We start from the raw sequence: 16071 nt of genomic DNA on the forward strand, positions 1-16071 counted from the left end.
CTGTGACCATGGCAACACTGAATGCTGAGACACCCAGTCTCTAGGCACATTGGGCCACTCCTCTATGATCGGTAAAAACTTCCCATGTGGCGTATTTAGACCAATCACAGACGAGTGTGTTGTGTTCCTCGATAATAAGCAGCAATACACTTCCGCTGACTGAATCGAAGAGAGAACCAGAACTTTTATTTGAAAGATACTGTGGGCAGTGGGGATGACTGGGCACAGTTTGGGTGTGTGAATGCTTTTTGTGCTGTCAACCGTTACTGAATAGGGTAAGGGGGCGGGGCTTCCCCCTCCACCAAACGGATTCCATTAACCCTTTGAAGAGCAGGCATTCTAAATCTGTGTTCTAGAGCTCCACCGCTTCCAGTTACCAGTAGTGATTGTGACATCAGCATTAGAATGTTCAGTTCAGAACATTCTACTCGCATGTTTGTGATCAGAGGCCCAGCAAAGGAAGAGACGAGAGACAAAGTTGTGATTCCCCTGGAAGTTTTATTTTTGTGGCAGAGAGGATACAAACCAACCGATCCAGCTGCCTCAACACGAAGGGCCCGAAGCTGCTTTTCCCCTCGCGCGAAGCTCACCTTTGCTGAACATAGTCCTAACACACCACATACATGTGAGGATAAGGACCAGTTGGGAGCTTTATGGGGGGCGATGAGAAAAACAACTTGCCCGTCATACAGCCTGTCCTGGTGGTGCAGCAGTTTGACACCCGTGAGTGTGGGGCTGACTAAGGAGCAGGGCCGGGGTGTGGAGAAGCATCTTTGCAGGGACAGAGAGCTCAGGCTAAAACGAACCCTGCAGCCATCTAGCGGACAAGAAGCGATAACAGACACACGCAGGTCGCTAACAGACACACGCAGGTCGCTAACAGACACACGCAGGTCGCTAACAGACACACGCAGGTCGCTAACAGACACACGCAGGTCGCTAACAGACACACGTCGGTCGCTAACAGACACACGTCGGTCGCTAACAGACACACGCAGGTCGCTAACAGACACACGTCGGTCGCTAACAGACACACGTCGGTCGTTAACAGACACACGTCGGTCGTTAACAGACACACGTCGGTCGCTAACGCACACACATCGGTCGCTAACGGTCACAAATCGGTCGCTAACGCACACGGTCATGGCTGTCCTTACAGCACAGGCCCATATTCTGACAGAAGCACACCAGACTACACAGCTTTGGTTCTCCAGAAAGGCAAGTTCCTATTTATATTTAAATAAGTAAAATAATTAAAATGTGTGAAGTTTGTTACCTGGTTTTATATTTCCATTGAAGTTTGTGAGGCAGTGAAAGGCTATGTCCAGTGCTCTTCAGCTGAAATGCTAAAATCAGGGTTAGGTCCAAGTTCTCTGGAGTGTGTGTGGGTGGCTGAGTTTCATCTGTAAGATGCAGCAGACCTGTTGTGACGGGGGTGGGATCCCTGATTTGAGTGTGAACAGGGTGGCAGGGAATGGTTCTGTGCAAGAATACAGAACCATGGCAGAATGGGAGCCAGAATGCCCAGGTGGTTAACTTCAAAGCTGTGTGTGCTGTGTGTTAAGTGCTGGGCTTGTGTCTACAGGAAGGGTTAGACTAAATACAGTATGTACAACACACACATGCACACAGACAGATGGCCCTGTAACATTGCTTTACGACTATGAGCGAACCCTAACCCCCCGCCCCCGCTGGGTGGAGCCGGAGCGGTCTGGTTGAGGGGTGTAACAGTTTGAGGTCAGTCTTGGGAGCGTTTGGTAGAAGGGGGGCGCGCATGGATCCAGTGATGGATTTAGGGCGGTCCCCCATGTTCTCTTTGGGGGTGTGGGGAGGGGCAGAGGCAGGGGCAAGGGGTGTTGGCAGGGGCCAGCGTGGGGGGGAGGGGCCGGGGCAGGGGCGAGGGGGAGGGGCGGGGGCGAGGGGCGCAGTTTGGGGCGCGGTTCTCACAGCGTCAGCTCTTTCTGGACGCCCCACAGGGTCTCTGCGCTCTTCACCAGCTGGTGCTCCTCCTCGGGCTTCAGGGTCATGCGGACCACGTCGGTCAGCCCACTGTTCCCCAGCACACACGGCACGCTGAGGAAGACCTCGTCCTTCACACCGTGCATGCCCTGGGGAGGAAGAGCGCGTCAAGGGTGTGTGTGTGTATGTGCGTGTGTGTGTGTGAGACAGAGTGTGTGTATGTGCGTGTGAGAGAGTGTGTGCGTGTGTGTGTGCGCGAGACAGAGTGTGTGTATGTGCGTGTGCGTGTGTGAGAGAGTGTGTGTGTGCGTGTGTGTACCAGGTGGATTATGAAAACTCACCTGCACAAGGGTGGACACAGGGTGTACCTTCCTCAAGTTCTTGAGAATGGTCTCCACCAGGTCAGCGACGGACAGGCCGATGGCCCATGAGGTATACCCCTTCAGCTTAATGACTTCATAGGCACTGAGGACAAAGGGGGGAGGGGTGAGGATTCATAACTCTGGGGGAGGTGCTGTAGAATAAGCTGAACTGTTTCCCTGTTTTTGACCTTTGTGTGCTAAGCTACGCTATGCTAGCTAACACAGCAATGAGGCCTGTTACAGCCCACCCACCCTGTTACAGCCCACCCCATTACAGCCCACCCTGTTACAGCCCACCCCGCTTCCACGCCCCCTTGGCACTGTGCATGAAATTCAGTTCAGCTGTTTATCAAGAGTTCCCAGCATACAAATGTACTGCATTCACCTGCATGAAATGGGAACTGCAATGCACAGACCAAGTATGACTGTGATTATTACTGCTGTGATACAGGAAGGCTTATTGATGCCTTTGTAATGTCATTCACAAAGGATGGTGATGGGGAGGGATGGGCAGGGCTGGGGGAGGGGGGCCTCGTGCGACTCACCCTTCGACCACCATTTTGTGGACGGTCTTCCAGTTCTCCGTGTCTTTGTCCGTTCCCATTTCGGGGTTCAGCTCTTTGAGGGAAACTCCGGCCACGTTCACCCCGCTCCACACCGGCACTGGAGAGAGAAGAGCTCAGTCAAGCTGACTGATCACCGCTGTTTCACGGGTGGCAGTGTAGTGCAGTGGTTAGGGAACTGGATTGTCAATGGAAGGGCCGCAGGTTCGATTCCCAGGTAGGACACTACCAGTGTACTCTTGAGCAAGGTGCTTAACCTTACTGTCCAGCTGTATAAGTGGATATTACACCAAAAATAATGCAAAATCTGTGGGAAGTCATTCTGGGGAAGACTGTTTGCCAAATGCCTGTAGTGTAATGGCTTTGTTCTCTACCCAACTGGACGGCCCCATCTTTTAGTGTGTGGACCAGACGTCAGTCCTCTGTGAGATCAGACCAGTATTTTTTCTTCACAGAGAAGAAAAAATGTGAGGAGACAAAGACAGACACACTATTCGAGTCCCCGTGCTCAGACAGACGGACACACACAGACAGACAGACAGACTGACTGATGTATCGCCAGAGTCTCCGTGCACAGACAGGCAGACAGACAGACAGCAGACAGACAGACAGAGAGCAGGCAGACAGGCAGACAGGCAGGCAGACAGACAGACAGACAGAGAGCAGACAGACGGACGCACCGCTGGAGTCCCTGTGCACATACAGGCAGACAGATGGACAGAGAGCAGACAGCAGACAGACAGACGGACGCACCGCTGGAGTCCCCGTGCACATACAGGCAGACAGACACACTATTCGAGTCCCCGTGCTCAGACAGACGGACACACACACACAGACTGATGTATCGCCAGAGTCTCCGTGCACAGACAGGCAGACAGACAGACAGAGAGCAGGCAGACAGACGGACGCACCGCTGGGGTCCCCGTGCACATACAGGCAGACAGACAGCAGACAGACAGAGAGCAGGCAGACAGGCAGACAAACAGACAGACAGAGAGCAGACAGACAGACGGACGCACCGCTGGAGTCCCTGTGCACATACAGACAGACAGACAGACAGAGAGCAGGCAGACAGACAGGCAGACAGAGAGCAGGCAGACAGACGGACAGAGAGCAGACAGCAGACAGACAGACGGACGCACCGCTGGGGTCCCCGTGCACATACAGGCAGACAGACAGCAGACAGACAGAGAGCAGGCAGACAGGCAGACAAACAGACAGACAGAGAGCAGACAGACAGACGGACGCACCGCTGGAGTCCCTGTGCACATACAGACAGACAGACAGACAGAGAGCAGGCAGACAGACAGGCAGACAGAGAGCAGGCAGACAGACGGACAGAGAGCAGACAGCAGACAGACAGACGGACGCACCGCTGGAGTCCCCGTGCTCTCCGACGATCCAGCCGTGGCAGCTGGAGGGGTGGATGTGCAGCCGCTCGCCCATCAGGAAGCGGAAGCGGGCGGAGTCCAGGTTGGTGCCACTGCCAATGACGCGGTGCCTGGGGAAGCCGCTCAGTTTCCAGGCAACATAGGTCAGGATGTCCACTGCGGGGGTGGAGGGGGGGAGCTTGTTAGGTCAGGATGTCCACTGCAGGGGGGTGGGAGGGGCTTGCTAGTGTCATATGATGCGCTCGCCGCAGCTGAATGCCGCTCTTGGAGTTACGGTGGTAACCTGTGTGGCTCACGCTTGGCACGCAGTCCAGGTGGGATTAGCTTTCCCTGCTGGAAATGTGAGCCTGATCATGCCCAGGCTGAACAACACAGCAGCTCAGATCTCAGTCTCCACCCTGCTGAGGGGAGCTGGAGCTCGGTGCTGCAGCTGCTGTGTTTTATGTGTGTCCAACAGTAGCAGGTAATGATAATGCTGCTTACGGTGTGTACTGTTGCAGATGTAGCACAGCAGCTATGGAACTTGTGAAGGTGAATTGTTAGCATGCTAGCTGGCAATAATGATTATTATTCTATTACAATAAGGCCTGTGTTTTTATCTTCCCAGATATTGACAATCCCACTATAACCTAAGGATTTAAATGATAGTATTTTTGCAAACTTTGTGATATCCCTCGTTTGCAAAGCTTCTGAAGTAAGTAATCAGGACGCTCATAAGGGATCTCAGCTGTGTCTCTCCCTCCCTCCATCCATCTTGTCCTCCTTCCATCTCTCTCTCCTTTCTTCCCACCCTCACCCCCTTCTAGTCCTACTTTCTCACACACTCAAATTTGCACTCTCTCCCACCCTCCCTGCCTCCCTCCCTCTCTCCTGCCCTCACAGCTTCCTCCCTCCCTCCCTCCCTCCCTCCCTCTCTCTCTCCCTTCCCTCCCCTCCTCTCCCCCCTTCCTTCCCCTCCCTCACCGGGGTTTGACACCACGAGGATGATGCAGTTGGGGCTGTACTTGACGATGTTGGGGATGATGAACTTGAAGATGTTGACGTTGCGCTGAACCAGGTTCAGGCGGCTCTCCCCCTCTTGTTGGCGAGCGCCAGCTGTCACCACGACGACCTTGGAGTTGGCGGTCACACTGTAGTCTGAGAACAAAGTCATAGACGCCCCACTTCACCAACACGAAGCCCCAGATCTGCCCCACAAAACTGAGGAGCACAGGAACTCCTTCATGCTCAGCACACACTCAGGTAATGAAGAACCCCAACAGATTTCTGAGCATCTCTCCTGATGCTAACATCCTGTATTCATTCTGTTCTGCTCTCTCTGCTTCCTGAGCTTTTCTGTTCAGTAGCTGTTTTTCCAGTTTTATATGCAACAGTGCAATATGCACGAGGCTCTGTTATTGTCCTCGGTCATGTCCCTACCCAGCCCCGCCCATTCATCACCAGCCCCGTCCACTCCTCACCAGCCCTACCCACTCCTTCCCAGCCCCGCCCACTCCTCACCAGCCCTACCCACTCCTCACCAGCCCTGCCCACTCCTCCCCAGCCCCGCCCACTCCTCACCAGCCCTACCCACTCCTCCCCAGCCCCGCCCACTCCTCACCAGCCCTACCCACTCCTCACCAGCCCTACCCACTCCTCCCCAGCCCCGCCCACTCCTCACCAGCCCTACCCACTCCTCCCCAGCCCCGCCCACTCCTCACCAGCCCTACCCACTCCTCCCCAGCCCCGCCCACTCCTCACCAGCCCCACCCACTCCTCCCCAGCCCCGCCCACTCCTCACCAGCCCTACCCACTCCTCCCCAGCCCCGCCCACTCCTCACCAGCCCTACCCACTCCTCCCCAGCCCCGCCCACTCCTCACCAGCCCTACCCACTCCTCCCCAGCCCCGCCCACTCCTCACCAGCCCTACCCACTCCTCCCCAGCCCCGCCCACTCCTCACCAGCCCCACCCACTCCTCGCCAGCCCCGCCCACTCCTCACCAGCCCCGCCCACTCCTCCCCAGCCCCACCCACTCCTCCCCAGCCCTACCCACTCCTCCCCAGCCCCGCCCACGCCTCCCCAGCCCCGCCCACGCCTCCCCAGCCCCGCCCACGCCTCCCCAGCCCCGCCCACTCCTCCCCAGCCCCACCCACTCCTCACCAGCCCCGCCCACTCCTCACCCTTGTCGGCCACAATTTTGGGCGTGCGCAGGAAGAGCCCCCCGTGCTGCAGGTCCATGGCCTCGCCCTTCAGCTTGTCCTCCATCACATCCACCAGCGCCACCTCGTCCGCCAGCTCCTGCTCGCCATGGTGGTGGGGGGGGGGGGGGGGAGACGAAGAGCAGCTCAGCCCTCAGCCTCTCTGTCATTTACACTATCACTCTACCACGCGTATGGAGAGCAGCTCCTGCTCACCGGGGGGAGGGGGGGGGGCAGCTCAGCCTCTCTGTCCTCTGCACTCTCACGCGTACGGAGAGCCGCCGTGTCATCAGACACCGGCATGCTGGGGGAATTCTCTCTGTGCGAAGCGTGGCCTTGCGCCAGTACAGCCTCCCCGGGCACATGCCCTTCACCGTGCGGAGGATGAGGATGTCATAATCACACTGACCCCCACACAGGCTTCTAGTTTATTCCTCTCAAGAGAGAGGTACCAGCCTGCCTCACCCCCTTGCCCCGCCCCTTTCCTCACCTTAATCAGGATGCTGACGGCCGACGCCATGCCAACCATGCCGACACCCACCACCGTCACCTTGTTCCTGGAGCCAACTGGCTCCTCCTTCATCACATGAGTGATCAGCTTCTCGTGTGTGGATGACATCACCACAGCCTGGGGAGGGTAGAGCAAGAGTGTGAAAATAAAGTTATACATGTTAGTCTGTGGGTGAGACTGTTGCGTAATCTCTCAAAGGCCCCTTCTGTGTCCACAGTCACTCCCTCTCACATTCGGTAGTTATAGACTAAGAGGTTCATTTGGATAAGCTTCTCACACCTCTATAAAACTGTTTTTCAATAACTTCACAAGAGGACTTTCCTATCCTGTCACTATAAATAAGAAAAGCATGTTTAAATGCCTCCCTTCACTGGCTGGATTTATACGAGAAATAAATACATGAGCATCTGCTCCAGGGTCTCACACTAAACTCCCAGAGTGCCTCAGTGCCTGCGGGTTTTAGTGAGTTCCTCTCAGGCCTTGCCAACAAGATGTGTGGATTCTTCAGACAGTCTCTGACTGAAACCTCTGGTGCCAAGAACACCCCAAAACCAGCAGACAGTGCGGCCCCCCAGGCCTGGGGCCTCACTCCTGTGCTCTACTGCAGTGGCTCTTGCTAAATCACACATCTTCAAATGTCCCTGCTGACAGTTGTGCACTGAGTACTATTATTGGATGTATTTTTTCACTCCTGGTTGAGAGGATCAGCAGGTCTTAGCTTACTCGTTACTCATAGCAGTGTGTGCAGAAGCTGGTAGGAATGGTGTCTTACTGCCCATAACCATTACGCCCTGAACGCAGTTTCCACCGGAGACCTGGTGTCTGTCTGGGTTATGATATCATCTTTGTCTAAACATTCTCACCGCTGCTACAGTCAGGTGATTTCTCGCCATTTATTGCACATCGCGAGTGAGAGGGATACAGGATCCCATGCAGGTGCGGGGAGTCAGCTCTTCTGGAGATTTCCCTTTACAGAAGACTGGTCTGGGTCTTCCCAGCATGCACTGCTGCATCTGTTACATATCATGTCCCTCTACAGTTATTGTGAGATGACTACAACAATGCTACACAACAAACAAATGTCGTTTCTGCTCCCGCATAAAAACCCCAAAGCCTTTTACGACGTATGCATTCAAAGAACAATCGATCTTTGTATTTCAAATGTCTACGATCTGATTTATTATTTCCTTACCCCACAAGGAATAGGCTACGTTATCTCTTAAACTACAATTCTAAATATCAAAGCTTTGGGGTCGTTAATATAAGTAAGTCGCACCCTTGTCCATTAAGTCCAAACATTTTTTTTTCTGGCTACATATTCAGCCAAGATCTGAAAACGGGAACAAACTGCTGGAAGCGAAATGGATTCAACATACCGAAGCCTGCCTAATAACCCCATTCGCGATGAATGTTACTCTTTCCCCATAGATGCGTTACTTTTTTATAGATACGTTAGCTTTACATGTTGGGACCTCACGGCCGTGACGTAGCTCGCAGTGCAACTGAATATGAATGACAAGCGTCACCGGGCTGTTCAGTGGTAACGCCCGCAGAAAATAAACGCGGTGCTCTGTACTTGTTCTTAGAGTTAATAGTAATAGTGCTGGCCAGTCGGCGGTGAGATGAATTCCCCTTTAGTAGGAACAGTCATATCCGCAGCTATCACACGACAACCAATATCTGTGTAATTTCCACATCATCTTGAACGTGCTCCACGAAATCATCCTTTCAGTGGCAGCTACTGCGGTGAGTCAGAAACGCTGATGTCATCTCTGTCGCACCGGCTAGCCTGAAACTGCACGTACGCGCGCACTAACGTCTAAGAGCGTTCGGCGTTTCAATAAATACAATTACTTTTCATTCCTGCGAAGACTGAGATGCAAATTACCAATGCCAACACCTTATCATTTTCTACAGTTATTTTTTACATTTATCTTGCTTTACAGTGGAAACTCGTGCAATAAACTAATTAACACAATAGCCTATTGCGATTGGCCTGTTGGACCAAACGATATTCATAGCCCTTTACAACGCAATCTGACCCAAAGCAGTCTGAATTAGTATTACTGTACTATCCTTGTCTTCGTTTATTCATTAGCGGATGCAATGGGTATATTGTTACATTGCGTCCACATTAAGAATGCTCAGAACATTTTTAAAACCAAAATACTGTTTTAAACGCTACTAAGTACTACAGTGAACCTTGTCTTGAGGAACTGGTTATTCAACGGATTTGTTATTCCAGTCTGCAACCAGCTTCGTTCAAAGACTATCCTTTCAGAATGTATCTGTGCGCGAGGATCCATGCCAATTAATACCGCACAACTACAGTCAAAAGGACAGGTGTATGCTTAATAATAAGCACTTTTGTAGGTTTAAATAAAATACAGTTGAATGTTATCAACCGTGTAGCCGTGAAGGTCAGGGTGGACATTGTATTTAGGTAATTTTTTTATTATTAATACCTATTTTAATTTCAGTTACATCTTACCAAACCAATGAAATTACGGTAACCAAAAAATATAGGTAAATAGTATAAACGTACCATAGAAACCAAACTTTATTCATTAATTGTATTCATTCAGCTGTAGTAGTACTGATCGTTTAAAATGCTAATAATTTGGCGTTGTATGCGTCCAGTTAAATACAGAGCCGCATTTGCGACCCGAGGGATAAATTAATCTCATTCCTGGGTCACCTTTCATGCATGAACAGGCAGTTGTCATGCCATTATAAATCAACACGAGAACCACTGACCACCATTGTTATACACAGTTTATTAGGCTTTCCCGGAGTTATGTAAACTACCATTTTTTAAAACAACATAAAGTAACAAAGTTAGCCGCTACGGTTTACGTTATTTTTACGTAACTGCTACAGCATCCTGCGCTCGTTCGTATCAGTAGTGCGTGTTCAGAATAATAATTTTAAAAAATTGGCATAATATCAATAATACGACTACTTTATAAGGAGTGCAGCAAATCAGTCAGTGTTGCTTAACATCTATGACTAGAAGCCATAATATGCCCGTAATGCCCAGGTAACTCCGCATCTCTGTCACGAGCTCGTGCAACAGCTTGACTCAACCAACAAAACTGGGTTATTAGCAAAAGAAGAGGGATAGACAGGGAGAGGCAGATTCGCGGACTATTACATCACAAAATTAGGATGTAACGAGCATTTATCCATCCCTTCCGAGAAAATACTACGCTTGCACTGAATCAAGCGCTTACACAGACGGCAGAAAAGTATGTTTCTGTACACGTGCCCAGTCATATATATATCATATATATGTATATATATTACCAGAGGAAACTGCAGGAGGATACACATTTTCTATGAGCCGCATTGAATCCGTTTCCGGCTCTGAACATCGCATAGTTGTGAGGCATACAGGCGTGAATCACAAGTAATGTGCTTCTCTCAGACTATGACCTCCACAAAAAAAGAAAAATTAATTATAGTTAGCCTAATGTCCGTGGCGGTTGGTGATGCTGAAACTGCGCTCAACCGGTGGCACTGTTAGATTACATTCATTTACATAGATAGGCCTACAACAATTTCAGCGGCTACTGTCTGTATTGCTTTTACTGTTCAAGTTGTTACATGTCTGTAATTTGTGTTGATCCTCACCTTTTAAATTTCCGTCACAGTAGAAAATACGCTGAAGCGTTTAGCTGGAATGTCTTCGATTGGGCTCTCCCTCTCTCCCGAGCGCTAGATGTTCGTAGCTCTGCAGCAGTGACAAGGGAGGCGGAGCTGGTCGCTGTTTAAATATCCGCACGCGCCTACTGACGCTGTGCACGAAGAGTTAATTCGGGCGTGGCTTGGTATCTTGTGCTTAATGTCACGTCCGAAGAAGCGTTCTGCTGTGTGAAACCGCCGAGAGGAAATGCCAGGGAAGCACTTGCGGTTATAGAAGGCCTTCCATATGCAGTTGACCACTCACGGTTAAAAACTACGTAAGTATGTCTGTTGCTGTGGTGTGGGGTTCCCATACCTTTGATAAGAAAAGTTTACAACGTGTTTAATCTGTCGAAGTGGACTGAAATACAACAAAACAAACGTTCATGCAGTTGGACCTATTCCACGCCCCACTGCATTAAAGTAAATTCACCGTTAGATTAGTTTAACTGACGGAATACCCACAGAAACGTGACAAAAAAAATAAGTACACATTCATTTAACAGTGTGCACACAAACGTTAAGAATAGGCGAGGTTAAACTAACAATAAAAGAACACAATTCCCCAGTACAAAATTTAGTAGAAGTGCACAAAATAAGAGGAAGAAGTCCCTCCTCTTCATTTTATTGAGCAGTAGCTTGGACCGGTTTGGGCTAAATTCTGGTTTAAAGTGCACCTATCTCTGTTGTTGGATGAGTTAAAATTAGGAAGCATTTTCTCACGCAGAGTAGTCATTGTGTGGAATAGGCTGTCAGGTCATGTAGTAGAGGCAGAAACTCTGGGGATTTTCAAGACCAAGCTTGATACGGTGTTAGATACAATGAGTCTGTAGGTAATCAGAGCACTGGGCACAATTTAGTTAGGAAATGGAGAGCATTGTTGGGCTGAACGGCCTGTTCTAGTCATTATGTCGTGTTAAAAACTCTTGCTGTTTGTCAAAACTCAACAGCCAAATTAAAGAGGATTTAAATAAACACATCCCCAGCAGTCCAAGGGAGCACAAAGAAGTCCATTTAAATGAACAGCACGGAATCAGCCTAGTTTTGTTTGCTGTTTGCATAGTGTATTTTATCTCATAAAAAACACGTTTTCAACATACAAAAATGCCAAGTTACTCAAAAGTATTGATATCAAAATAACGCCAAGTTACGGTACTACAAACAATATAGGCTATCTTGCCTCACCGAAATTACATAAGATGTATTTCAAAGCAATGCTACCCAATTTTTCCTCAGTTCTTTTAAAACATGTTGGTACGCCCCTAAAGGACTGCACACAGACTGTCTGTTTATTTCAACCCCCTCAATATTCAAGCTAAAGTTATGCCCTTGCAGCTGCCACACCCCCCCCTTTGATGGGACGGTGAGGGTTGGCAATTTGCCACATGGTCCATATTCTGTTGATAGTGGTTATTACACAGTCCTTTATGAGGCAACTTGACTGCAAAATAAGCACAAAGCTGGAATGCTGATCCAATTCTTAAAAAATGAAATAAAATACAAACCACAGTGAAGGCAAGCAGAGCAATTATGAAGATAATTAGCTGTCTTCATTGTTATCTGAGGAGACCTCCATGTCCAAGCAGGATGAAGTCTGGTACATTTCAGTTGTGACCCAGAGGTATACTTACCTTAAGCTAAGCCTGCATTGGAGTCTCTCTCAAAAGTGCCTCAGTTTCAGATTTACCTTAGTGTGTCCTGACATTGTCTCAAATCACCGACAAGGGACATTCCAGAGTTCTCTGTGGGATTGAGGTTTCCTGATGAAGCAAGTCACGTGGTATCACGCTGAATTTCCCCTCTCAACCCGATGGGGCCGTGAAATCGTAGAGCGTACCATAGAGTTCAGTGCGTAGCTCAACATGCAGAGAACCCCCTTACTGCAACGTGGAAGCTGAGTTACGGCTGCGGTAACCATGGCGATAACATGCATTACGCAATGTGATCCTTGTCTCTTCCTGTCTTCCCTTTCAGGTGCACCAACTTGTTGGGTCGGACCCTTCAGACCGTGAAGGCGATAGCTGAAGGTAGGCTAGCCTAATGTAAGAGCACCAGCTATATATTTTTTATTGTAGATATAATGTAACCACGAAATGTGCACTAAATTAGCGTTTTGTGATAAATCGTCCATTTGTCTTGTTGCTCGTCACGTGGATGTAAAAAATTTAAGTGCAAAGTTTGACGAGGACCCTCTTTCATATATTTCGGTTGTGTTGCTTTGTCAGTCATCCAAGGTGTGGTAGGTTACAGCCACGTGCAGTCGATGTCAGTTTAACTTGCAAGACAGGATGAACGTTAATAACGCACGTAGCCTACGTTTCAGGACCACATCCTATATTAATCAAAGCGTTGCTTAGTTACCAGGAAAGTTACCACATAGGAAATTACAGTACACTGGTTTAGTAATGCCCACACCAGAATCAGATACACACCGGGCCAGATAGACTGTAGAAAATACAGTGCCCTCCATAATGTCTGGGACAAAGGCTTATTTTTTATTATTGATTTGGTTCTGTACTCAACAAATTTAGATTTGTAATCAAACAGTTCTCACATGGTTAAAGTACAGATTCTCCTCATATATTAAAGGGTATTTTTCTACATGTTGATTTCACTGTGTAGACATTACAGCACTTTCTATACACACAACGAACCCCCCACCCTCCTAATTCAGGAAACCATAATGGTTGAGACATATGGCTTTGCAGGAGTTTATAATTAGTCAAGTGAGTTCCGTTGCTCCTAAGTGCAGGTGTAAGAGAGCTTTCAGTATCTAGTCTAGGCGTTTGATTGTCATTGGAGTCTGTTATTGGCATTCTTCAACATGAGGATCAGAGTAGGGCCAGTGAGTCCAGGAAGCTCGATCTGATTCCAATTAAACATGCATCTCATATGCTGAAGAGAAAACTTAAGGCTGCTTGCCCCTGAAACAAGCAGGACCTGAAGATGGCTGCAGTACAGGCCTGGCAGAGCAGCAGTCAATCAATCAATCAATCAAATTTTATAGCGTATTTTACAGCAGTTGTCACAATACGCTTTACAGGCAACCCTGGCCTAAACCCCCACAGGATCAGGGAAGTGCAGTACAGGCCTGGTAGAGCAGCACCAGGGAAGTGCAGAGCAGCACCAGGGAAGTGCAGTACAGGCCTGGCAGAGCAGGACCAGGGAAGATACTCAGTACCTGCCGATGTCTGTAGGTCACATACTCAAGCAGTCAATGCATGCAAAGGCTTCCAGGAAAACTATGAATATTTAATTGCTGAAAAATGACTGGAAACCTTAAAACTAGATGTAACAAAATGTTAAAAATACATCATTGTCAACCATATAGCAACCATTGCGTCTTTTATGAGGCTATGTAGACAACAAATTACATCACAAATGCCTGGAAGGCATAAGTTGTGGTTTTTTTCATTCATTCAATCCCTCCAGAACCACAACCACAAAGTGTGCTTTTATATGTACATATGTAGGAAATAAACTTTGTGTTATAGTAGGCTATCCTTTATTTTTAAATATTTTTAAAACCATAAGACTGAAATTAAGTTTTAATTGAAACATAGATGTACGATGTCCGGTCAACCGTTCTTACTGAAGAATTTTCATTATTAATTCAATATGTGACAAGCAGTAGGATAGCAGTCTAAGGGCTCGATACTAAGGCCTTTAGCATTTGCAAAATCATTTAGCACACGCAAAACCAATGACGTGACCAGTGATTGGTCACCACATTTGTTTTTCCACCAATCATTGGTTGCGTTATTGGTTTTGCACAGGCTAAAGGTCTTGGTAAGTCAGGCCCTGAGTGTTTCCCCAGTTTCCCTGTATATAGATCCTAGGGCTTATTACAACTGACATCTTGAAGCTTATTAACACAAGATCATCTCCAGGGCCTATTTTGGTGCTTAGTTGGATGCATCGTGCTAAGTCACATCGCAGCTACAGCTGCCTGTTCCTCTGGAAATCTCCACTGAATGCAGCTGAGATTTCACCATCAACATCCTGCAGAAGTCAGTTGAACAGACTGCGTGGATTAAAAGGGGCAATATGATGCTGATGCAAATGACTAGCAGCCATTTTCATTCTGCCTAGTTGGTAACCAATTACATTTCTTTCTGTAAGCGTATTGCTCTCATTTTGTGTCCTAATTGATTGGGATTTTAGGGGGTGGGATCTCTCGCTGTGGTTGTGCAGTGCTTTGCTGGATATGGAAATGAGTTCAGCACAGGGGAGGATGGTGTGCTGCTGTTTCATATGGAGCCAAACAGGCTTCAGCTTCAGCTCTGTGCTGATCTCCTCTGTGCTGCTCTCTATCTGTGCTGATCTCCTCTGTGTTGCTCTCTATCTGTGCTGCTCTCCTCTGTGCCGCTCTCCTCTGCGCTGCTCTCTATCTGCGCTGATCTCCTCTGTGCTGCTCTCTATCTGTGCTGATCTCCTCTGTGTTGCTCTCTATGTATGCTGCTCTCTTCTGTGCTGCTCTCTATCGGTGCTGCTCTCTTCTGTGCTGCTCTCTATCTATGCTGCTCTCTATCTGTGCTGCTCTCTATCTATGCTGCTCTCCTCTGCGCTGCTCTCCTCTGCGCTGCTCTCTATCTGTGCTGCTCTCCTCTGTGCTGCTCTCTATCTATGCTGCTCTCCTCTGCGCTGCTCTCTATCTGTGCTGCTCTCCTCTGTGCTGATCTCCTCTGCGCTGCTCTCTATCTGTGCTGCTCTCCTCTGTGCTGATCTCCTCTGTGCTGCTCTCTATCTGTGCTGCTCTCCTCTGTGCTGATCTCCTCTGTGCTGATCTCTATCTATGCTGCTCTCCTCTGCGTTGCTCTCTGTCTGTGCTGCTCTCTATCTGCGCTGCTCTCCTTTGTGTTGCTCTCTATCTGTGCTGCTCTCCTCTGCGCTGCTCTCTATCTGTGCTGCTCTCCTCTGTGCAGAATGTCTGTGCAGTCTTTGCTGTTGACCAAAATGTAGGTCATATGTTCTGTACTTTAAAAAGGGGGTGAGGGTGATCTGAGTAACAGCTGATGTCAGCCTTTCTTGTAAAGGTGTGAGGGCATCCAAAACCAGAATTACTGTAAGTAACATAGCTGTGATCTTGGCTGACATTTATGGGCGACATAGCTCAGGAGGTAAGAGCGATTGTCTGGCAGTCGGAGGGTTGCCAGTTCAAACCCCGACCTGGGCGTGTCGAAGTGTCCTTGAGCAAGACACCTAACCCCTAACTGCTCTGTCGAATGAGAGGCATCAATTGTAAAGCACTTTGGATAAAAGCGCTATATAAATGCAGTCCATTTACCATTTTAAAGGTATGAAAAATTGGGCACAAAATGGGTGCCAGTGAATAGCATTGTATACCCTTTTAAACTGCAGAACAATACATTTCTGTAAATTATTACAAGGAATGTAGATGTAAGAAAAACACTCTTTACGGG

The 16071-nt window shown here is 48.8% G+C and overlaps 1 protein-coding gene across 1 annotated transcript; it reads right to left on the reverse strand.

Annotated features, from left to right (window-relative positions):
- Positions 1-478: 478 nt before the first annotated feature.
- Positions 479-10753, reverse strand: ldha (lactate dehydrogenase A4). The gene is made up of 8 exons (XM_035395366.1): positions 10598-10753; positions 6944-7081; positions 6436-6553; positions 5239-5412; positions 4258-4431; positions 2867-2984; positions 2301-2424; positions 479-2108 (listed from the first exon to the last, which is right to left on the reverse strand). Exons 2-8 carry the CDS (start codon positions 7070-7072, stop codon positions 1944-1946), a joined length of 1002 nt encoding a protein of 333 aa, XP_035251257.1. The 5' UTR covers positions 7073-7081; positions 10598-10753; the 3' UTR covers positions 479-1943.
- Between the last annotated feature and the right edge of the window lie 5318 nt (positions 10754-16071).

The sequence above is a fragment of the Anguilla anguilla genome, chromosome 16 (assembly GCF_013347855.1).
Source record: "Anguilla anguilla isolate fAngAng1 chromosome 16, fAngAng1.pri, whole genome shotgun sequence".
In the NCBI taxonomy this organism is placed as follows: domain Eukaryota; kingdom Metazoa; phylum Chordata; class Actinopteri; order Anguilliformes; family Anguillidae; genus Anguilla; species Anguilla anguilla.

What these genes read in the sequence shown, in the direction of transcription:
- ldha (XM_035395366.1), bottom strand. Translation starts at nt 7,072, where the DNA reads ATGTCATCCACACACGAGAAGCTGATCACTCATGTGATGAAGGAGGAG. An exon ending in AGAGCACGGGGACTCCAGCG is followed by an intron (nt 2,985 to 4,257) that starts GTGCGTCCGTCT and finishes TTCTCTCTCCAG; the next exon opens with TGCCGGTGTGGAGCGGGGTG. An exon ending in CACAAAATGGTGGTCGAAGG is followed by an intron (nt 2,425 to 2,866) that starts GTGAGTCGCACG and finishes CTTTGTCCTCAG; the next exon opens with TGCCTATGAAGTCATTAAGC.